We start from the raw sequence: 24,572 nt of genomic DNA, 5'->3' as shown, positions 1-24,572 counted from the left end.
CCACTTTCTTACACCATACACAAAAATAAACTCAAAATGGATGAAAGACCTAAATGTAAGACAGGAAGCCAACAAAATCCTCAAAGAGAAATCAGGCAAAAACCTCTTTGATCTTGGTTGCAGCAACTTCTTAACATGTCTCTGGAGGCAAGGGAAACAAAAGCAAAAATGAACTATTGGGACCTCATCAAAATAAAAAGCTTCTGCACAGCAAAGGAAATGATCAGCAAAACTAAAAGGCAACTGATGGAATGGGAGAAGATATGTGCAAACGACATATCAGATAAAGGGTTAGTATCCACAATCCATGAAGAACTTACCAAACTCAACACCCAAAAAACAAATAGTCCAGTGAAGAAATGGGCAAAAGACATGAATAGGCACTTCTCAAAGAAGACATCCAGATGGCCAACCAACACATGAAAAAATGCTTAACATTGCTCATCATCAGGGAAATACAAATCAAAACCACAATGAGATACCACCTCATACCTATCAGAATGTTAATGTTAACAACTCAGGCAACAACAGATGTTGACAAGGATGCGGAGAAAGAGGATCTCTTTTGCACTGCTAGTGGGAATGCAAACTGGTGCAGCCACTCTGGAAAACAGTGTGGAGGTTCCTCAAAAAAGTAAAAATAGAACTACCCTACAACCCAACAATTGTACTACTAGGTATTTATATATAAATAAATATATATCCAAGGGATACAGGTGTGCTATTTTGAAGGGACACATGTACCGCAATGTTTACAGCAGCACTATCAACAATAGCCAAAGTATGGAAAGGGCCCAAATGTCCATCGATGGATGAATGGATAAAGAAGATGTGGTATACACCTCATGCCAGTCAGAGTGGCTAAAATGAACAAATCAGGAGACTATAGATGCTGGAGAGGATGTGGAGTAATGGGAACCCTCTTGCACTGTAGGTGGAAATACAAACTGGTGTAGCCACTCTGGAAAACAGTGTGGAGGTTCCTCAAAAAATTAAAAATACATCTACCCTATGACCCAGCAATAGCACTGCTAGGAATTTACCCAAGGGATACAGGAGTGCTGATGCATAGGGGCACTTGTACCCCAACGTTTATAGCAGCACTGTCAACAATAGCCAAATGATGGAAAGAGCCTAAATGTCCATCAACTGATGAATGGATAAAGAAGATGTGGTTTATATATACAATGGAATACTACTTGGCAATGAGAAAGAATGAAATATGGCCTTTTGTAGCAACATGGATGGAACTGGAGAGTGTTATGCTAAGTGAAATAAGTCAGGCAGAGAAAGACAGATACCATAAGATTTCACTCTTATGTGGATCCTGAGAAACTTAACAGAAGACCATGGGGGAGGGGAAGAAAAAAAAAAAAAAAGAGGTTAGAGAGGGAGGGAGCCAAAACATAAGAGACTCTTAAAAACTGAGAATAAACTGAGGGTTGATGAGGGGTGGGAGGGAGTGGAGGGTGGGTGATGGGTACTGAGGAGGGCACCTGTTGGGATGAGCACTGGGTGTTGTATGGAAACCAATTTGACAATAAATTTCATATTTAAAAAAAAAAAGAAGAAGGTGTGGTATATATATACAATGGAGTATTACTCAGCAATCGAAAAGAATGAAATCTTGCCATTTGCAACTACATGGATGGAACTGGAGGGTATTATGCTAAGCAAAATTAGTCAGAGAAAGACAAAAATCCTATGACTTCACTCATAAGAGGACTTTAAGAGACAAAACAGATGACCATAAGGGAAGGGAAGCAAAAATGATAGAAAAACAGGGAGGGGGACAAAACATAAGAGACTCTTAAGTATGGAGAACAAACAGAGGGTTACTGGAGGGGTTGTGGGAGGGGGGATGGGCTCAATGGGTAAGGGGCAGTAAGGAATCTACTCCTGAAATCATTGTTGCACTATATGCTAATTAACTTGAATGTAAATTTAAAAAAATTAATTAAGTAAAGTTAAAATTGGAGATGAAATAATTAATTTATTAATTAAGATTTTCTTCTCTAGGGGCGCCTGGGTGGCTCAGTCAGTTGAGCGTGGGTGGAGCTCTGTATTGGGCTCTGTGCTGAGTGTGGAGCCTGCTTAAGGTTCTTTCTCTCTCTCTCTCTCTCTCTCCCTCCCTCCCTCTTCCCCTCTCCCCCACTCTCTCTCTCTAAGATAAAATTTTTAAAAAGATGTTTTTTAAGATTTTCTTCCTCTTAAAAGGCATTTAGTAAAGTAGCAAATGTCACGATGTCACAGTGGTGTGTTTGATATATATGTAGTGCCTGTATATGCCATATATATGTTTGATAAATATACAGTGTGTTTATATTAGCCATATATGTTTGGCTAATAGATATATAATTTATAAATTTATAAATATATTTAAATATATTTAAATTTATATTTTACATGTATTTAAATTTATAACTTTATAAATATAAATAAATATATTTTGTAGATATAGACATAAAATAAATATGAGACAGTCTGAAAGAGGTGATTTATTTACTATGCCCTAAATTATGCGGCTAATTAGGGGACCCCAATCAGGTCCAGGTCTGACTCAAATCTATACTCTTTTGTCTCCATCAACTTACAGAATGGGGCGCCTGGGTGGCTCAGTTGGTTAAGCGTCTGACTTTGGCTCAGGTCATGATCTCACAGTTGGTGGGTCCGAGCCCCACATCGGGCTCTGCGCTGACAGCTCAGAGCCTGGAGCCTGCTTCGGATTCTGTGTCTCCCTCTCTTTCTGCCCCTCCCCCACTCATGCTCTGTTTCTCTCTGTCTCAAAAATAAAATAAACATTAAAAAAAACCTTACAGAATACTTGCTAAAAGACAATGTCTGTTTATAAATTATTCTGTTTTCTTCATTAAAGAACTTCACAGGGTGCCTCGGTGGCTCAGTTGGTTAACTGTCCAACTCATGATTTTGGCTCAGGTCATGATCTCACCATTTGTGAGATCAAACCCCCCACAGGGACCTGTGCTGACAGTGCAGAACCTGCTTGGGATTCTCTGTCTCTCCCACCTCTTTTTGCCCCTACCCTGCTCATGCTCTCTCTCTCAAAATAAATAAATAATCTTAAAAATCTTTTTAAATAAATAAGTAAGAACTTCCCAAGGCAACCCTCTACTATCCTCAATAAGAAACTGGAGCTAGAGGGGCACCTGGGCAGCTCAGTAGGTTAAGCAGCTGACTTTGCCTCAGGTCATGATCTCATGGTTCGTGAGTTGGAGCCCCGAATCAGGCTCTGTGCTGTCACCACGGAACCTGCTTTGGATCTTCTGCCCTCCTCTCTCTCTGCCCCTCCCCCACTTGTGTTCTGTCTCTCTCAAAATAAATAAATAATCTTAAAAAAAAAAAGAAATTACATTTAGTAAGACCCAGTTGTGCCACCACCCCAGCCCTGACATCCAACATCAAGCACTCACCATTAATGAATCTAATTTGATTACCCACTGCATTCCTTATTCTTCCATGGAAGTACCATAAATGGCCAAACATTTAAAGTGAATCCCTTTAATTTATTTTTGGATTCGTTTTTTAAATTGTTATAAAAGTAACATTCATAGAAGAAAAAAAATCACGGTCCTACAGCAGATTTCTTAATTATATTATGAATAATGGAAACCAACTCAGGCTATTTAAGCAGAAGAGGAATTTCTTGCAGGGCTATCAGGTAGCTCACAGAATCCCCAGGAACCAGGCTCAGAAACCTGGGAAGGAGCCAAGGGAAGCTGGGAACTGGGACCTCTACCAAGGTCGTGCCCCAGGAAAACCAGAGCCTCGGTTGCCAGCCTTAGACACTGCCTGAGCTGTTCCGCATCAACAGCTCTAGCTTCAGAGTCCTGGGCAGGAGCTTCCTGAGTGGAGGTCAAGGAGCTCACATCCTGGCTGCCGGCGTCCAGAAGTGTTAGCATCTGGCCTCGGAAGCTTCCATCGCTTGAAGCATGTCCCTGCCTCCCACTGAGATTCATACAAAGGCAAATAAACAAAACCCAAAAAGAGAGCTCTGATACAGAGATACTGGCCACCAAACCCAAACAAAACAAGGAAACCAAAACAGCCTCTTGGTTGCACAATATAATGCATGTCCTCTCCAAATATAAAGTGGAAAGTCAGGCTCCCCCATTCCCCTTCCCACTGCACTCAACAGAAGTGCCTTCTGTAAATGCTTTCTTGCATATCATTTCAAAAATTTCCCAAGTGACAACAAACACATATGTATAGATCCCCCAGGCTTAAACACACACACACACACACACACACACACACACACACACACAGTGGCACTCCACACATCATAACTTTCCCCATGACAATGTATCTGTTTTAAGATGCTCGCCAACTCAAAACGGTCTCCCCTCTTGCCCCAAATCACTCTTTGTTCCTGCAGTTCTCTTGTAGTCATATCAGAAATAGATCCCTCTAGTCTGTTAGTCTGTAACCCAGACACTCAGCTACCACCACAGTGTGTCTGCAATGCACTTCGAAATACTTCGGCACAGACAGTGGGATACTATGTACATATCGGTTGGAACAAGCGACACCCTAAGGGCAGTCAGGAATTCAAATTCCAGGACAGTCATGGGGCGCCTGGGTGGCGCAGTCGGTTAAGCGTCCGACTTCAGCCAGGTCACGATCTCGCGGTCCGGGAGTTCGAGCCCCGCGTCGGGCTCTGGGCTGATGGCTCAGAGCCTGGAGCCTGTTTCCGACTCTGTGTCTCCCTCTCTCTCTGCCCCTCCCCTGTTCATGCTCTGTCTCTCTCTGTCCCAAAAATAAATAAACGTTGAAAAAAAAAATTTAAAAAAAAATTCCAGGACAGTCAGCTAGCATTTATGAGAAAGGCCACACTCCAGAAGCTTCCTTTGCCTTCATCTCTCAACGGCATCTGAGCGACTTTGTTAAATTAGCAGAGTGATTGTGGAAATGAGTTTTGTTCAGTGGATGGAACCGTTGGCTTGTTTAATTAGCACAATGGATGATAAAAATGGTTTCTCCATGAAATTCGTGGTGAGATCTAAAACCAACATATTTCCTGTCCCAACGTTAATCAATTCTGGGATTGGCCATACTTTTCTGACTCTATATTAAACAACACTGAAAACAAGCAAGATAACTTAGCTACTTGCCCCAGGATATACTTGTTCCTCAAATGTAAGACTGGGAACCAACTAAAAGAGTTGAGCAAAACTAACAGGTTATTCATCACATCTTGCTTCCAGGCCCTCCCCTCCATTCACACACCAATCCAAAGCTATTATGTGATAAGCTCTGCTCAAACCCTATCAATTCCCTATCTCAAAAAGCTCACCTTACAATCCCCCAGCAGGGGTCCTCAACCCTACAAACATGCTCTCTTGATTCACCCCTTCTGAGAACACCTCCCTTACTGCAGCAGATCCAATCAACTGAGCTCTGCTTGCGCCACAGGATTTCAGGGAATCAGCAATGGTTTTCAAGACGAATGGGTGCAACCAAAATTAGAGGTAAAAAATTGTTCACACTGCTCTGTAAGCTCAATAAAAATCTTAGCCCTCTACCCTTTACACTCACAGAACAGAGTGCATGAACACTTGTTTTGTCTGTTGGCTAATAAGTGTTTGCGTGTACAGCAGAATTTGGCCTGAGGCTCACTTTCATTGTAATAATTGACTTGGCAGGAAGGTTACCCCAAAGCTTTGGTGATTACCTGTCTCTGCTAAACCAAACCTGCTAATGAGAGCACACCCATATGGCTGAGGCCACTCTGCAAAGCAAGGAGTCGCCTGGGCCTTGATTCTGCCCAGAGACAGGCCACCCAAAGTGCTTCCAGTTTTTGAGGATGCCAGGTTCTCACCCAATTCACAGTTTGGGGGAGCAGCCAATCAGAGCAGAAAAATGAGAGCTCGGTTGCCAGCAGACTAAACCCACTGTGGTCACAGAGAAGCCCAAAGCCAGCCCGGGGGGCTTTCATGATGCCTAAGTCCATACCTTGCCGCCATAGGTTCCCCAACGACACAGCCAACCAACAGACCAAATCTCCTCTCGAAGATTTTCTCAGTGGCTGCTGAAAATGATTTATAAGGTGGTTGCCTAGCCTTAGATCTTGTTTTACATGTTACAGATTCAACATGCATCCCCGTCTACAAGCCTGAGAGGTGGGTGCATCCCCATTGTACATGTGAGAAAATGGATCAGATCATTTCCTTGGCCGCTCACTGGTTGGCTGTAGCAGGACTAAGACTCCAAGCCGACCTCCTGTTACCTTGTTCAGTTCTGCCTCTGGCTCTTTTCAATCAAGGATAAACTTGCTGAACCTCCTGCCACTGTGGAACTTAAAGAAGAACTGGGCAGTCACAAATAAGAAAATAATTAATTTGAATTACACACACACACAAACACACACACACACACACACACACACACACACACTTCTGCCAGAGAGAAGTACCCAGGAATGTGCTAATGGAGGAGGTGATGGAATGGTATAATGAGAGGAGCACTAGACTAGGAGTCATCGTCCCTGGTTCTTTCTAAAAATAGTTCCTGTGTTTGTGAACTGGACAAGCCCGTTAACTCCTGAGCCACGGGTCCCTTATCTATCAAATAGGAAAACTACCTGCCATGCAAATCACATGACTAAAGATATAAACTCTTAAGCATTATATATGTGCAGCAGAGTATTATTAAGTATTCAGAAGAGGGAGAACAGCCATCCATTTTATACCTTAGGAAAAAAAAAAACAAGAGTGAAATAATCATAGCATTTATCCACAGGGAGCTTCTAATGGCCTGCTGAAAATGTCCATCTAAAGTTAAAACGCCCTCCGGGTAACTAAAGAGGATTCTGGAAATCTACAAAATGAGAGTTAAAAGACTCTTAAAAAGAACGTTCTGATGTAAGTGCCTCATTTTTCAGTCACAGAAACCATGAGATTTCCCCAAGGTCACAGATAATTAGTGGTAACGTGTCAGCATTAAAATGCAGGTTTCTTGAACTCTCAAACCAAGGCTTATTCCAAAGTTTTGACCGCTAGGAAATATATGTGAAAGAACCAGAATGTACAAATTCAGAGCTCATTTTGTAAATGTATGGATTCCTAAAGTGTCCACAGGTATTCTGACCCCTCCTGGTCTCTATGTCATCAGAATGAAAGGACCACCGTCCATCTTGCAGCCAACGTACCTACAAGTATTTCTTTTCTTTCTTTTTTTTTTTTTTTTATGTAGGCCCCACATCCAGTGCAGAGCCCTACACGGGGCTTAAACTCATGACCCTGAGATCAAGATGAGCTGAGATCAAGAGTCAAATGCTTAACCGATGGAGTCACCCAGGCACCCCTACCTACAAGTATTTCTAACTATCTGGTGGGCTAATTTCTCAATCTCTTGACCAAGGATCTGTGTGATCCATGACTCTCCCTTCAAGGCACAATAAAACGGAAAGAACCTGGATCCCCAAATGGCTTTGTGGAACAGAACCACCTTGCCAGCCTAGCCTATTTGGACCACTAGATGAGAGGGGCAGAATGTCTGTATATCTTACTGAAACCAGTTTTGAGTCTCTTTTTGGGTAATGAAGTTTTACCCTAAATTCCATAATATTGAAGTTAGAAGGGAAACTGACAGATCATTTTTTAAAATAGCCAGTTCATTAACCTCTTCTATTGTCCATCTAGGGTGCAAATCCACATGGCTCATAGCTGGGAATAAACCACATATGTGACCAAAGAACATTACCAGGGAAGTACTTTCATTCTTGATGCTAAAGAATAAAGCTGTCTTTTTATCAGCTTTAAGGTCATATTCACCCCATCTCTTCCAAACTGCATGGGAAAAAAAAAAACCAATATGGAGCGCCTGGATGGCTGATTCGGTTAAGCATCCGACTTCAGCTCGAATCATGATCTTGCGGTCTTGTGGGTTCAACGCCCGCATTGAGCTCTGTGCTGACAGCTCAGAGCCTGGAGCTTGCTTCAGATGCTTTGTCTCCCTGCCTCTCTGCCCCTATCCCACTTACTCTCTGTCTCTCTTTCTCAAAAATAAACATAAAACAATTTTTTTAATTAAAAAAATAAATAAATAACAATAGTTCAAATCAAAATTCATAAGCAACCAAATTACAGGCCAAAACTCTGGCTGGAGTTTCACGGTAGCAATTCTTACCAAATGCACCACCAAAGAAAAACATCTTAGTAGGGCAATTCCAGTTTTTAACTGAGGTGCCGAGACAAGACTATCTTTTAGGTCATTTCCAGCTGTGAGTTTATAATTTCTAAAAATTTATAAAACATTTTATTTGAATGAAAAAGGAGATACCTAGAAGAAATAAGAACATTCTTTAAAAATGGAAATGTTTGGGGCGCCTGGGTGGCTCAGTCGGTTAAGCATCTGACTTCAGCTCAGGTCATGATCTCACAGTTCGTGAGTTCGAGCCCCACATCGGCTCTGCGCTCACAGCTCAGAGCCTGGAGCCTATTTCGGATTCTGTGTCTCCCTCTCTATCTGCCCTTCCTCTGCTTGCACTCTGTCTCTCTCTCTCTCAAAAAATAAATAAACATTAAAAAAATTTTTTTTAAATGGAAATGTTTGGGGGTGCCTGGGGTTAAGCATCTGACTTCGGCTCAGATAATGATCTCAGAGTTCGTAAGTTTGAGCCCCCCATTGGGTTCTGTGCTGACAGCTCAGAGGCTGGAGCCTGCTTGGGATTCTGTGTCTCCCTTTCTCCCTGCTCCTCCCCACTCACACTCTGTCTCTGTCTCTCTCTCTTCCTCAAAAATAAATAAACATAAATACATACATACATACATACATACATACATACATACATACAGGAAATGTTTCTTCTTGATAGAAAATATACAACCTGGAATGATGTGCACGTACAAATGCATGCACATGCACACACACCCTGGCTTCATTCTATTCATAGTCAAAAACAGCTATAAATATGGGGCGCCTGGGTGGCTCAGTGGTCGAGTGCCTGACTCTTGATTTTGGTTCAGATTGTGATCCCAGGGTCATGGGATTGAGTCCCAAGGGATTCTCTCTCTCTGTCTCTCTCTCTCTCTGTCTCCCCCTCTGCCCATCTCCCCTGTTCTCTCTTACTCTAAACTTTTTTTTAAATAGGAAAGATTTCTTTAAAAAAATAACTATAAGTATTTACAAACTATGTTCCAACATTATTATTTTTGTTATGGACACATGAGTATTTTCTCAGCATAAGGAAGAAGATCCAGTAAATGAAAGCTTCCAACTCTGAGTTTCCATGAAAATTTGAGTGTGAAAGAATTGGGTCAGACTGAGCCTTCTTTGTTCACACCAGTATAAAACCTAATGTAATCGCTGAGACAATCACAAAAGAAGGAGCACAAATAGAAATGGTTTTCAAAAGGAAATATCCAAGTGTTCTAGATTAGTGTGTGCCCAACAACTCAAAATGAGGCCAGCTGGCCTCTCAAAGGGCCCTGGAAAGACCAACCTGCCCCCTCCCAGCCTCCACCACCATCATACTAACCACCCTGAAGTAAAAAGGGGAAGAATAAAACATTCTACAGAACAAAAACAAGTGCGAGAAACTTAAGACAAAAGTAAAAAAGAAATGTCGAGAACCTGGGACCTAAATTTCCTTTTGGCTGCCAAATTAACTTCACGGTCAACAACAGAGGTGTAGGGAACACACTGGCCCTGGGGAAACAGGGTGAAGAGGACAGACAGGACCCCTGTCTTCAAACAACCATCTGTGGTGGGGAGACAGACAGCAAGTGGTACGCCAGCAGCACACAGGTGAATTATGGACCGTGAAGCCCAAAGTCAGTGCTGGGACATGATGAGAGGCAGGGACGCAGGGCCACTGTTAGCAGGGTGGTCAGGGAAGGTCTGTCTCAGGAAGGGACTGCTGAGCTGAGACCCAGAATAAAAGGAGCCAGCCAAGCAAACAGTTGGGGAAGAAGGTCCCAAGTGGGAATAAGACAGTCTGGCTGTGTCGGAATCAGAAGGTACAAGCTGTGGGTAGAGTATAAGACGTGAAGGGGAAAAGGGCTAGAACTGCCCAGCGAAGTCCACTCTGCCTTGTGGGAACAGAAACCTACAGGGCCCTACTAGCTCTCTGATGGAACGTGACCTCCCGCCCAAAATCATCCAGGGGCACAGTCCTTAAATTCAAGAAGCCAAAGAAAAGGTGAAGCATCCACTAAGTGGGGTGGGGGGAGGGAGGGCAGAGGTACCCCTTGGTGTCACTAGATTATCCCCTGCATGCAAAAAAGAAACTAGACTCAGAAAAGTTAAGTGGCTTGTACATTACACAGCTCTCCAGGGGATGAGCTAGGACACAGACTAGGAGTGTCTGACTGGTATATCCAATTCCTTTCATTACATCCCATGATTATTTCTATTTTTTAACATAACAAAAGCATCTGGCAGAAGTTATAATAGAATATTAAGATTCGTGTGAACTGAGGATTTTTCACTTATGATATTGACCAAGGCTCAAATGATCCCTTGATGTACCCAGAAAGTTTGTCCTTATACAATTCCTATCAATTGATCTAACTTCTTTATAAATTGATGTTAATTAACACTTGGAAACAATCTCTACATGATCTTCTAAATACATAATTCATACAAATTGAAATATAGAAGCCTATGGGTCCAACAGGCTTACAACTGATGGTAATACAGAAATATGACAGCAGGCCATTCAGGCAGGTTTGGACCCCTTGTACATGGAAACATCATATTTACTGATATGAACTTAATGCAATATTAAACAGAAAAAGCAGAGCACAACATGGAATGTACAAATTGGTTATAACTTTGACAAAGTTGTACATATACTTATCAACAGCGATGAGAAATAAATTTAAAGGCATAAAATAAAGATACATTTCTATGAAGGTCAGTTTCTTTTACAGTACCTTGAGCTCACTAAATAAATCTATGAGGCACCTTTCCAAAAGAAAACAATGTTAGAGAAATAAATGTCTTAAAGGTCAAGTTTCTTAATATCTACCCAGAACACAGGCTCATATTCTCCTCCCCACTTAGAATCTTAAAAATACAAATAGCATTAGAGATTTTCTGATTTTAATTTAAATACCTGAGGGATGTATTACTCGACATTTCAATAGTGGCCCAATGGAAAAATCAGGGCAAAAAATGACTCTTAAAGCCAAATATTAGTATAAACATTGAACACCATCCAACATTTTTCTAGAGAACTGTTGCAAAATAAACATCACCCACTCATAACACATGCCATAATACTCATCTGAAGCCTCATTTTTCTCCTACCCTGCTATCTCAGAGATTAAAATGCTGCACCAATAATTTACTCCTTCCAGAAATATTTACAGAGTTTCACGAAATGTAGTAATTGAAGGGCTTCCAAAATGCTGCCTAAATTGTCTAGTGGGCCTGAAAACTTTTAAGTTGTTCAAAACCATCAACACAGTTCTGGGACCCATTACTCTGTCTTCTGCAGTGTGTTTCTTCTCCTTGCATGTACGAATTTAGCTACTTTTGTATTTATCACCCGCTGCCCAGCAAACAGTGGCCTGCTTAAGATGAACTGTTAAGTGTATATACAAAATGAATTTCGAAAACTATTTAACCCTACATTAAAATGAACGGGAGAAAAGTCAAAAGAAATGCTCTATAGAAAAAAAATTGTTTTCATTATATTTACTTCAAATCAAATTTCTTAGATCCTCTACTTCATCTTGAAAGTTGGTAACTCCATTGGCAATTATCGGTTTTATATAGTATTCCCTGAATCCAAAGGACATAGCAAATAAAAACAAACAAAAAAATGAACATTGGGAATGTACTAAATGCCACTGAATTGAAAACTTTAAAACGGTTAACTTTGTATTATGTGAATTTTACCTTAACTAAAAAAAAGGATAAAGTTACCAATATATGCCTATGGTACCATGAAAATATATATGTGATAGAGAATATAGAAAGTCTAAGCAATGAAACTGTAAGGTTGTCCAACCAAAGCATTATAACAATAAAAAATTATGTATCATGATTTCATGTCTGAGATTTACTTCAAAAGAACATGCAGGGGAAAATATGGGGAGCCGAGGAATGGGTAAGGGTCTAGCTGAACAAGATTGGCTGAGTTGGTAGTTGTTGAAGCTGGGTGATTGGTACGGTGAGTTCATTATATTATTCCCTTCGCTTTAGTATATGTTTAAAAATGTCCATAGTAAACCATTTTTTAAATTATATCTTTACAACAGATCTAATTCTGGAACTAAAAACACATAGACAGCACTGGGTACATTAAGAAGCTTAAAATAAATCAGAAAATTGACAAAACTGAGGCCGGGTTTCCTCTAGGAGGACAGGAAGGAAGGGTTCAGTCCTGGCAACCTTGGTGCAATGTGGTTCGAGATTCTGCCCGGGATCGGCATCATGGTCATGTGCTAGCATAGCCACTGCATACATCCACAGGTGCAGTAACGGGGGGCAAGGGAAAAAGGGCTGCCTGTTAACCTTTTCAGTGGAGTTTGATGCAAAGAGATAGGCTTGTCTCTGGAGTTAATCGTTACTATGTGTCAAAGGGTTTGGATAATATCAATTAAGGAAGCCTTTTCCTGATGGATGAAAAATAACTTGGTTGCGCTCATCCACCCCTTCTAGAAGGTAATGCATTGTGTCAATGTGGTACATAATAAGAACAACAAAAAGGTAACCCCCAAAAAAAGGAAAACTGGCAAAATTATCATCTCACTTTGTCATTAGGAGAACACCTGACTTCTAACATTGTCCGTTGTTAGTTTCTTTTTTTTCATGAACAAGAAAGCTTGGGCATTTTTCTTCAGTGACTGATTTCACAGCCTTCGTACACAGCACATTTTACAAAGGGTAACAATTTATGAGATCAGTACATACCAGCAGTATCATAGGCCGTTTCCAAGTTGTTAATCCTATGATTCCAGAGAGGATCACCTACAAGGATAAACAGTATCATAAATCTAGAAAAGGGACCAATTCCAACAAACTAATCCTAGTCTCTAAAGTATACTTTTTTCAAAAAAAAAAAAAAAAAAAAACCCTGAAATTTCAAAGTCTCCTAACTCAAACATTTGGTATTCCTGTTGATTGATTATCTGAGCCCTGGTAGACCACTTTGGACTCTCCTTCCTACAAAGCCCCCAAAGCTTTTTTATTGACTGTGTATGTTTTTTCTTAAGGTCAATTATGAACATAGAGAGTAGGCTATCCTTCCAGTTAGTGAAGGAGTCCGTATTGCTGACCCAAGCTCCCTGCCCCAGAGCACCCAACCTGTTACCATTGTCAGCCTCGTAAGACATTTGTGTGGCTACAACCCTCCATTCGTTAGGTGGGTACCCACCCTTTATGGGCCAAGTAAATGCTCTGAAATGGTACACAACGTCTCTCAGGATCTTCCTCTGCCCACTTCTCAAGCCTGGTTTCTATGCACCACTGCCCCTGCCCATCTTCGACCCAGGCACACCTGTCCCCCATCAGATTGGCCAGACTCTTTTTTTTTTTAAGTTTACTTATTTATTTTGAGAGAGACAGAGACAGCATGAGTTGGGGAGGGGCAGAGAGAGAGAGAGAGAGAGAGAGAATCCAAGTAGGCTCCACACTGTCAGCATGGAGCCCAATTTGGGGCTCGAATTCACGAAACCATGAGATTATGACCTGAGCTGAAACCCAAGAGTCAGACGCTTAACCGAATGAGCTACCCAGGCACCCCAGACTGGCCAGGCTTTAACACTGAGGGGCTCTGCACTTCTCTTGGTTGCAGTATCTTCTCCTCTCAGCTCCCCTCATAGCTATCTGAGAACTCCTACACATCCTGCAAGATCCTGGCTAACACTCACCTCCTCCAAGAAGCCTTTGCTGATCCCACCACTCCACACTCCTGGAAGCCCTCTACACAATTTTTCCCCCAAACTCTCTTTGTCATTATAACTTGAGAGGTGCATCTCTGCCTTGCCCACTGACCATGATCTCTTGTCTCCCAAATCCTCAGCTCCCAGCCTGGCACCTGTCACGTGACGGGCAACTGATAACTGTTCCTGAGCATTTATTCCACAAAAGGGAGAGGGGACTACAGTGAGAGAAGTCTCATATTGTAAAATGACACTTCAATAAACAACTAATTAAACCCCTTGGTAAAGAAGAATCAGCATTTTGCCAAAATGAAAACTGGAAATCAATGTCAGCCCTTTGGATAACACGGTTCACTAAGCAGTTGGGAAAGAACAATCAAAGTAATTATTCAGCTCAGGGACATTCCGATGTCACTGGGGCACATTTACCTTTGTATAACAGGGTGCACGCATCTGCAGAATGCGGTTATGAGGGTTTTCCTTTATGTGCGCTTTTTACCAAAACCCCTCCAATGTACCAGTTCACAATGATGGTTTCTCAACGACAAGTCTGAAGGGATTTTACAATATTGCTTCTAAAGACTCTCCATTCTCCATTTACTGGCTGAGAGTAAATCATTGTCAAATGAGCAGAGGACAAGTCTACCCACTTATATCAAGGACTTAAAGACCATGTATGGGCTGACAGGCAACAGATTCTTATATCCCATTTATGTTTAAACATACTGTCAGCTGCCTGCCCACCAGGCACTGTATTCTTGCAATCATCTTAAAGTCAATAGGCTATTTCTTTGTTCTGAATGATTTCTGCCTGGAGACACACAGGGCGTGTGTCTACATGTGGTTGCATCTACTTTACAAATTGTGACTTGAAATCCAGGAGACCTTGGGGTGTGGGTTCCCCACCTGGCTTTTAAATAACTATACAAACTTGGCCAAGTCTTATCGCTTTTCTGGTCCTCACTCTTGTTTCCTTAGAAATGTGGTTTAAGTGAAGGAAACTCCATCTGCGGGTCTCTTCTAACTCAAAAATTTGCCCTGCTGTGATGATAGAAAGTCTTCAGGATCCCCTGCAATCCAGTGCTGGCTCCACCTGCAGGCTGTGTGTGGACATGCGCACGTTATGTCTGTGTGTGTGTGTGTGTGTGTGTGTGTGTGTGTGTGTGTGTATACGTGTGTGCGTGCGCATGCGCCCACATGGGCACCTGTTCCCTGCCCGCCCGACCAGCGGCTTACTGGACTTAGCTGGGGTAATACAACTATTTTTTTTAAGGTTTTATTTATTTATTTATGAGAGAGAGAGAGAGAGAGAGCATGAGTCAGGGAGGGGCAGAGAGAAAGGGGGACAGAGGATCCGTAGCAGGCTCTGTGTGGACAACAGAGAGCCAGACACGGGGCTCAAACCCGTGAACTGTGAGATTATGACCTGAGCCGAAGGCAGACGCTTAACCGACTGAGCCACCCAGGCGCCCCAGAATTGCAACTATTTTTGTAAAAACAAAACTGAAAATTTTGACTGCCCTTGAGGGAAACACAACCTGCCCACTTCACTAAAATCTAAGTATAATGCAAATTATCAGTTAGTGTTTGATATTTAGACCGTCTCCATTAATAGAGAACTCTGTGATTCAGCTCTTTGGAACACATGTTTTTCATTAAAACAACATTATCATTAAAATGAGGTGTCCAGCCCAGACCATAAACACCCATAAAAGTAGCAAGAGACCTCAGCTATGCTTTCCACCTCCCCCACCAGCCACATCACCCAACCCTCCCCACATTAACAATTTGGTACGTTTACATATATTACACATGGACATATTTTTCTTTAAATTCTTATTACTAGACAAACATGTATATGTGCATATGTATTTTATAAAAAATGGGTCATAAAAGATACTTTTCCTCCTTTTTCTTTCTCAGGAAATACTTCCAGGAAATCTCTTCATGTCCACTGGAATAGCTCTCATTCATTTCTGTTTAATGGCTACATAATATTTCTTTGTATGGCTTACCTCCTGTATTCGATTATTTCCATATTCATTAGTATTCACTGTATTTCCAGCTTTTTGCCCTCATAATCAATGCTATGGTAAACATCCATGGCCATATAATGCTTAAAAACAATTGCTTTTTATTTCTGTTGGATAAAGTCCCAGGAATAGTGTTGCCAAGGTGAATATAGATGTATTCAGTAGATCATGGCAGATACAATTGTCATTTAAAATCAAAGGTCTCTGGAATTAAGGAACTAAGCTATCTTTATTATTTTTTGAGGGGTATTTACATATATAAGCAACAAACTAAACTCCAAACATAATTTTAAAAATAGGTACAGGGATGCTTGGGTGGCTCAATCATTGAGCATCTGACTCTTGGTTTGACTCAGGTCATGATCTCACAGTGCATGGGTTCGAGCCTTGTATCAGGCTCCATGTTGTCAGCAGAGCCTGCTCAGGATTTTCATGCTCTCTCTCTCTCTCTCAAAAATTAATAAATAAAACTTTTAAAAATGCGTTTGACAAATAATAATATCAGAAATCTCAAAATACATATAACTTCAAGATACTTAAGACCTAGTAGGAAGAAATATAAACTTAGTAAGCAATATTAAATGAAGACCCAAATAAATGAAAGACACATACTATGTTCATGGATTGTAAGGCAAAATATTTAAAGGTAACAAATTTCCATTTGAATTATTTATAGACTCAACACACACTCACACTAAATCACAACAGGATTTTTGTAAACCACCCTTCTTTACAGGGATGTTTTAAGAAATTATACTCCAATGGCAGGTGAGAATTGTGGTTACATCCAGTCCTGAACGCAGCAACAAAGGCATATACCTACTTCTACTCAATTTCTCCCATTCTTCAAGCTCAATTAAACTCAACACTAAAAAGCAACTTCATAGCATTCTTTCCACCAAGTGCAAGATATAGCTTGCCCTGAATGAACAAGCAAAACCGATTTCTAACATTAAATTATCTCTATATTATTATAATGAGGTTTATTATAATTTTGGTTTCACTTACTTGTAACCCATTCCTTGTAGCTTTTAGGAAAAAGCAGAGGCCTTTCTTTTTTCTGATATTGCAAAGAAGGATTCTGAGATACTCCATGCAAGAATCATTGTTACTCACCACATATGGTTAATGTGCCTTAATTTCCCAACTTGAAAATCAAATCATTAAGATCAAAAGCTTATTATTTTACTGCCCTTATTATTTTTCTTTGCTATCCATTAACATGCCTCAGGGCAGAAATGTTCTGGATTGTTTGCCAAAAGTTGCTATATCTAAACACAGAGATAAAAAGAGCCAAGCTGTAAATGTCCCATGTTTGCCTTATAAATTAAACACACAATAATCAAAGCTCTCAAAAATTTACTTTGCCCTATAGCTTTTATACTGGAAACTTGAAAAAATGTGTGTGTGTACATGTGTGTATGTGTTCATGTATATTATTCTTCCTTATATGTCCAGCATGATTCATTAAAAAACTGAGGAAGTAGGCAACTGAATATTTCTAATGTATACATGGTGGTTACTAGAATGTCCCACAGAAAACTGGCCTTTTTACCTTATTTGGATTAAATATGACCTTGATGTTTAAAAAACACTGATAGAGTTTGTTCTCTAACTACACCCTCACAAAATCAGTTCTGAGGCAAGAATCATTGCACCCATTTTACAGATTAGTAACTGAGGTTGGGAGGCTCAATGACTCATTCAAGAATTTATCAATGTCACTCTGCTGCTGTGGAAAATAAATGACCAAAGAAAATCAATAAAATTCATCACAAAAAATTATATTTTAAATGGCCTATTAATATTAAGTATTTGATGATACAGTAGAAAAAATGTATTTATTGTTTGTTTAACTAGTAGAGACTTCAGAATTTTTGAGCTAGTTTCTCCTTTGAACTATTCATTCTTTTTTAAGTTTGTTTCATCACTGCAATTTTTAAAAAATGGTTTACCTTAACGTTCACTCTTGTCTGTCTCTTTATAAGGAACTGGAATCTTGTCCAAGAATTACAGACTCAAGGGAGGGGTAACCATGAGTTTAGGTCAGTGACTCAAAGCAGAACATTAAGGGTATTAGGGCTCCCAGAGAAGAGCAAAAAAAAAAAAAAAATAATAATAGCCAATTCTCTACCATTTGCCTCAGATATCTTCCAAGGATCGTATATGTCATCAGAGTAAGGTATTTTGTTTTCTTTTTTATTTTTTTTAATGTTTATTTATTTTTTGAGAGAGAGACAGAGTGTGAGCAGGGAGAGGGTCAAAAAGAGAGGGAAACACAGAATCCGAAGCAGGTTACAGGCTCCGAGCTGTCAGTGCAGAGCCCGACATGGGGCTTGAACCCACCAACAGCGAAATCATGACCTGAGTCAAAGTCAGACGCTTAACCTGCTGGGCCACCCAGATATTTTGTTTTCTGAAGGAGGAGATGCAAACCAATGCAATCCTCTCTGTCATTAATCCAGTGTAGTATGGTAGTAACTAAATATGCCCCGAAATCAAGAGCCAGGACAGCATGTCTTGAACACGGTCTGGGAGACCCTCCATCTGTCACCTACCTGGAGTCAAACTTGAGGATGCTTTTAAAAGTGGCTAATCTCTTAGCTTCATGCCCTTCAGGAATAATAACAGACTGAGTCATTAACCAAAGAGACCAGGAAGAAAAATGATCAGAGAATGCTCAAAAACAATGAATATGTTAAAAACATGTAAAGCATGGGAAAAGACCCTTTATAGAACTTGTTAATTCTTAAATATATATTAAAATAGATAAAATACCTTCAAGGTCCAGACAAACGAAGGAAGCTTCCAAATCTCAAGCTCAAGGTGAGAGCACTTACAGAAGTACATATGGAAAAATATTCTTGAATTATACTGTGTTAATAGTCCTTTCAATGAATATATCTGTACCTTGAATTTAATTTTGTATCAAATATAGAAGGAGAATTTTTACTGAAGCTGAAGAAAGATCTGCCAATTTAATGGCTAGAGCAGACTAAGGCACATAATGGTCGTTCAAAGCTTGGAATATGAGGATCTCCTTCTATCTTCTGTGTTCCTACGGGGGTCCAAAGCAACCTGCGACAGACTGGCACTGCCTCTCAACTACCTAGTTCCATATGCCAACAAAACTTCCGAGTGAAAAATAAAACGTGGCATATCCATACAGTGGAATCTCATTCGGCAACGAACAGGAAGGAAGTAGTGACATGCCGTAATTATGAATGAACTTTGCGGACACTGTGCTAAGTGAAAGGAGCCAGCTGCAAAGGACCACATGTTGTATGATTCCATCTATACGAAATGTCCAGAATAATCCACAGACACTGAAAGGCAGTTAATCAGTGGTTGCCTAGGGATAAAGGGGTCGGGGGAAATGGGGAGTGACTGCTAATGGGAACAGAGTTTCTTTACGGGATGATGAAAATTTTCTGAGATTGATTGTGGTGATGGTTGTGTACCTCCGTGAATTCACTAAAAACCACTGAATTGCACACCTTAAATAGGTGACATGTATGGAGTGTGAATCAGATCTCAATAAAGCTGTTACTTAAAAAAAAAAAAAAAAACCCTGCAGCCCTCGAGTCATAATTTTTAAGCTTTTTTCATAAAAATCTTAGTTTAGCTATCTTTATAATCAGCACATTACTATATGCTATTAAGTCCCTCTCTTTATCTAGTAACCCCCCTTTTTTAAGAAATCCATACTGAAATATTGAATGGCTAAAATTACGATACCAGAGAGTTGCCTTAAAATAATCCAATAGGCAAAGTGGGTGTGGGTGGAAAACGGCCATGTGTTGATCACTACTGAGGCTTGATGATAAATAAATAGGGGTTCATTATAGTATTCTTTGTACATTTTTTGCGGAGATTTAAAATTTTCCTAGTAAAATGTTAAAAATGGAAGGGGGGTCTTAAGACTGCCCGGTCACTTCTATGCTGTCTCTCTATTCTGTTTATATTTTCTTTCTGTTTAGATTTTCTTTCAAAAACAATACACACATGGAACCATTTACAGATGAAATGATGTGATGGCTGAGATTTGCTTCAAAATAATGTGGGAAGTTAATCTGACAAAGAGCCTAGGGAGCATGATGGAGCTCGTTCCCACCCTGCCTCAAACACTCATCCTTCTGATATTATCAGAACACACAGAGCCAGCCGCAAAGCCAGGAGGAGGCAGAGACAAAACAATTGTTGGCGCTGGGTAAGAGGGATAGGAGGGTTTGCTGGGCAGTGTTTGAATAAATTTAAAATTTCCCATAATGCAGAATTAAAAAACAAGAACAAAGCCTCTCTCATGTACATAAATTCAGAAGGTACGTGCCACTGGTAAAACTTCTTCCTATAATACCATGGTCATGGTGCCTAATGTCATCCTCCAATCCCATCCAGTCATTCTGAACATACAGTTTTTGTTGGTTCTATTGTTACTTTGTAAATTCTGTGGTCAACCTCAGAAATAGGCCACACACACAAAAAAAGAATAATGAACAACTGCAGGTTTGCATATAGAGCTGGGCTGGGGTGGGGTGTGGAAAACAACCCTATAGAAGAGAATTTAGTTCCAAGTTAGTAATTCTTTCCCTGCTCTGTTTTGCCAGGTTCAAGTACACCTACTATGCTCCCAGTCACCAAGTCAGCAGGTCCTGGTTAACGACTTTCATTTTCTGGCCTTTAAGGCTTTTTTTTTTTTTTTTTTTTTTTTTTTCAATACTTCATCAAACCCAACTGTGGCTTGACTGACATCTAAGGGCATTCACCTCTGAAATAATTCACAATAGTACACTGATTTGAGGTTTTGATTTCCAAAGGGAAAAAATAGCTTTAAATAATCCTAAACTGGGGCTGCCTGGGTGGCTCAGTCAGTTAAGCATCTGACTTCAGCCCAGGTCATGATCTTGCAGTTTGTGAGTTCGAGCTCTGCATCGGGCTCTGTGCGGACAGCTGGGAGCCTGGAGCCTGCTTCGGATTCTGTGTCTCCCTCTCTCTCTCTTTGCCCCTGTCCTGCTTGTGCTCTGTCTCTCTCTCTCTCTCTCTCTCAAAAAACAAAAATAAACATTAAAAAAAATTTTTTAAGCACAAACTAGCTATCTTTGAGAGGACAAGAGATTATGATTTTATAAAGACGAAATCCCTAAAAATGTATGCAACATTCACTTCTGGCCCATGGTATTTAGAGAAATGAAATGCATCCACCATTTGGCTCACTTTAGTCTGGTGAATGGACTAGGGAGCATAATGAATCTAATCCCTACCCTGTTGTTTTAAAAAAGACTCAGGAAGGCCACAGGGAGAGCCCAATAGCAGGTCCAGGAGGGTGGGATTCCTCTCACATGAGGCACAGAGGATGAACTCTGGCTACCACAGCATGGGCTGATCCAACGTAAGACCATCCAGCGTCAAAGTATTTCCAAAGGAGAGCAAATTGGCATTGGTTTAAGCATAAAATGTCAGGCAGGGCTCAGGGTACTTAATATTCTTAATGTTCTCATTCAAACAATTACTTTGGGTTCAATTAGTTCTCCCTATAGTCTTAAAATTTGGCCTTGAATCTGGGTGTGTGGGGACTGCAGAAGGACGATTTTATCAGCACATACACTCCTTGCAGATCTTAATCAAACTATTGGCACTCCCAGACTTAGACTGACTTGCTCCATAAAAAAGGTCGTTTACTTTCAAGTACCCATCTTCTACAATCATTCCACAAAGACCTATTTCCAAGTCTCTCAACCCCCAGCAAGCCTCAGGAGGACGTACGCCTTAGAAGCTGTGACATTTTAGGAGGCAGGGGTGAGGGGCCTCCTGGAATCCAAACACAGTGGAGGCAGCACCTTCTCCAGGGGCTGGGCACCTTTTTCTCCAGATCAGCCTTCCCCATTGGAGGAACCAGGGCCAGGTCACTGAAGGGGGTCAGGTATCTCCAGTGAGCTGCCCCCTGCACCTGGGGCTTTGGGGAGCTCATGCATAATGACCATTTGGGTTCTTGAGAACTAAATTCTGTGCAGCAGCCTGCCTGGCTCCAAAACTCAAGTAGGGGCCTCCTTTAATGACCAGGTACAAGTATGTTTGCACACACCCTGTCATTACCTCCTGAGCTTGTCCCCAAATAGAGTGGAGCCATACTACACCAGATACATTTCACATTTACATGTGTCTTAAAGTGGAATAAAATAAATGACGTGCCCCAAGTCAAGCTGTCACTTCAATCACCCCACAAGTACACCTACTATGTGCCAGGCACTGTTGATGCCTCAATGGAGAAAAGAGATCAAACGGCCGGCCTCCCTGCGCAGACACGGTCAGTGAAGTAAATACTCAATGGCCCAAAGTTGAATCATTTTCTCCTACTTTCCTATCTTCCACCCCCATTCTTCCACTCTCCCGGAGCTGGAAGTCTATTGTATTCTAGTAACTTGCCAGGAACAACACAATCCTTCAGCTGTGAGGTACGGAACACTGTCCAAGTGCATCCCAAGTCACCCTTGAGCTGCTCTCCGTTTGAGCCTTTGTTTTTCCCCCAGCCTCAACGCCTCCAAAAACTTCAATTGGCCCAAAGGACCGTGTTCCCCAACCACAGCCCTCGGAGGTGGGGAGCCAGTACCTGGGGCAGCGGAGGGGACCGGCCGGAGGTCCCTGCTCCCCCCCTCCACCCCCCGCCGCCCCCGGTGGGCCCTGTCCAGGCGAGCGGGGCACGCGCGGCACTCACCGAGGAGCCGGCCCAGAACGGACACGAGTTCTTCACCTGCGGGGAGCTGCTCAGCGACAGCGCCCCGAAGCTCAGTGCCACCATGCAACAGCCCAGGATCAGCTGCAGCAGCCCGAGCGACAGGAGCGGGCGAGCGGGCAGCAGCGCCGAGCCCGGGGCGGCGGCGGCGGCGGCGGCGGCGGCGGCCCGGCGGGAGGAGAGCGCGGGCGGAGCCGCCAGCACCCCGGCGGCGGCGGCGGTGCCCGCGCAGCGAGGCCGCGCGGGGGGCTGCAGCGCCGCCCGGGGCCAGCGCGGCCGCAGCGGGGGCAGCGGCGGCTCCTGCGCGGCGGCGGCCCCGGCGCCCGGGCCCCCGGCCTGCGGCCCGCCCGAGAGCCCGGCCACAGGGCAGCAGGAGCCCGGGAGCACCACGGGCAGGGACATGGACCGGCGGGGAAGGGAGCGGCCGGCGGCGGCGGCGAGGGGGGACGCGGCGCGGAGCCGCGGGCGCCGCGCACTGGGCACCGCGGGCGGACCCCGAGGCCGAGGGGGAGGGTAGGAAATGAGCACGGCCCAACCACTTGCTGCCGCCGCCGCCGCCGCTGCCCCGGCTCCCGCCGGCCGCACCCACCTGCCACCCGGGCGTCCGCCTCCCGCCGGCCGCGGGCGCGCCCTCGCTCTCACCCACACACGCCCGCGCCGCGCGGCTGCTGCCCGCTCCGGGGCACCGCCGAACGCCCCGCTCCCCGGCGTCCGGGAAAGGCGCCCGGCCCCAAGTTTTTAAGGGAGTCGCTCGGGCTAGGAGGGACCTCGCAGTCTGGGCGCGTAGGAGCCGGTGGCGGACAATCTAACACGCTGTCCCCCACGCGCCGAGCTGGGGCTGGGCAGAGGCGCGGAAGAAGCGCCGCGGACCCTCGCCCCCTTCCAGTCCAGCCAAGAGAGACCCCCCTGGCCAGCGTAACGCAAAGGGAGCCCGGCTTTAAACTTTTTCCCCCTCCTGAGGCGGGGGGGGGGGGGGAGGCAGGAGGAGGGGTTGTGGGTGAATTGGTGGGAAAAGTCTAAGCCTCAGGGCTTCGGGGAAGGACGAGGCAGAGCGAAGTCACCACTCGCGTGAGGCTTCCGGGCGCTGACACTGCGCGTGGAAGGAGGGGGGAGGGGCGGGCGAGAAGGGGTGCGTTCCTGGCACCGGGGTAAGAGCCAGCGTCAGCGTGAGGTTACCTCGGAGGTGTCCAGCATCCAGAAAGAACGAACCGGGGGCGGTCTGGCGCGCGGGGCAAAGGTTCCAGGGTGTCCGCCTCTCCTTGACTTGTGCGCTCTATTAGGCAGCATCTGGTGGAACACAGAATCCCAAACTTCCCGAAGAAATATCCTAATAAAATCCTAATCTGTTTTTTGGTCATTTATAAGGCATATTTAGAGCTTAAAAAAAAATGATTAGCCTTTGCGAAAGGATTTTCTCTAAGAATACATGCCCTTCTTTCCAAAGATTCTTCTTATGTATTGAAAGTGTTCTTATGCATAATACCATCATAATAGATTTTTTTTTCCAGGTTAAAAACAGGGCAGTGTCGCTTTGCTGCAAGTCAGTCTCTGTATTTGGCAGTTCATTTTGTAAGTAGAGTGAAGGTATTTAACCTCCTGCCCAATAAACCACGAGAAATGTGTATCCGTTTTTATGCGCTGCTTGCAAAAGCTGTATTTATTTTGGTCTTACTTACTTCAACCCACAATGTGATGCATTGCCAATGGGCATGTGTGTTTACATATATACTTTTTGAATTATTCAAGCATCTGTGGTTAACAGTCCCTAGGACTTCTTTTACAAAGTCTCCTTGGAAGTAAACTTCAAACTCCATTTTCTGGAGAAATGGGGAGCTATATTCTATTCTATTTTCGAGAGAGAGCGGGGGAGGGGCAGAGAGAGAAAGAGAGAGAGAGGGAGAGACTCTTAAGCAGGCTTCATGCTCAGTGGGGAGCCTGCCTCTGGGCTTGGTC

At 42.9% G+C, this 24,572-nt stretch overlaps 1 protein-coding gene and 1 pseudogene across 1 annotated transcript in view; one reads left to right on the top strand and one right to left on the bottom strand.

The window, feature by feature from the left end:
* Nucleotides 1-23,021, bottom strand: part of FAM189A2 (family with sequence similarity 189 member A2) — a 65,795-nt gene extending 42,774 nt beyond the window's left edge. The window contains exons 1-2 of the mRNA XM_030293969.1: nucleotides 22,602-23,021; nucleotides 12,886-12,942 (exon numbers count right to left, since the gene is read on the bottom strand). Coding sequence (XP_030149829.1) covers nucleotides 12,886-12,942; nucleotides 22,602-23,021 — 477 coding nt within the window. The remainder of the gene's footprint in view (nucleotides 1-12,885; nucleotides 12,943-22,601) is intronic.
* On the top strand, nucleotides 12,373-12,575 carry LOC115499792 (annotated as a pseudogene).
* Nucleotides 23,022-24,572: the final 1,551 nt, after the last annotated feature.

This window comes from Lynx canadensis, chromosome D4, assembly GCF_007474595.2.
Source record: "Lynx canadensis isolate LIC74 chromosome D4, mLynCan4.pri.v2, whole genome shotgun sequence".
In the NCBI taxonomy this organism is placed as follows: Eukaryota; Metazoa; Chordata; class Mammalia; order Carnivora; family Felidae; genus Lynx; species Lynx canadensis.
The sequence above is the reverse complement of the archived record's forward strand: the minus strand, read 5'-3'. Positions and strand labels throughout refer to the sequence as shown.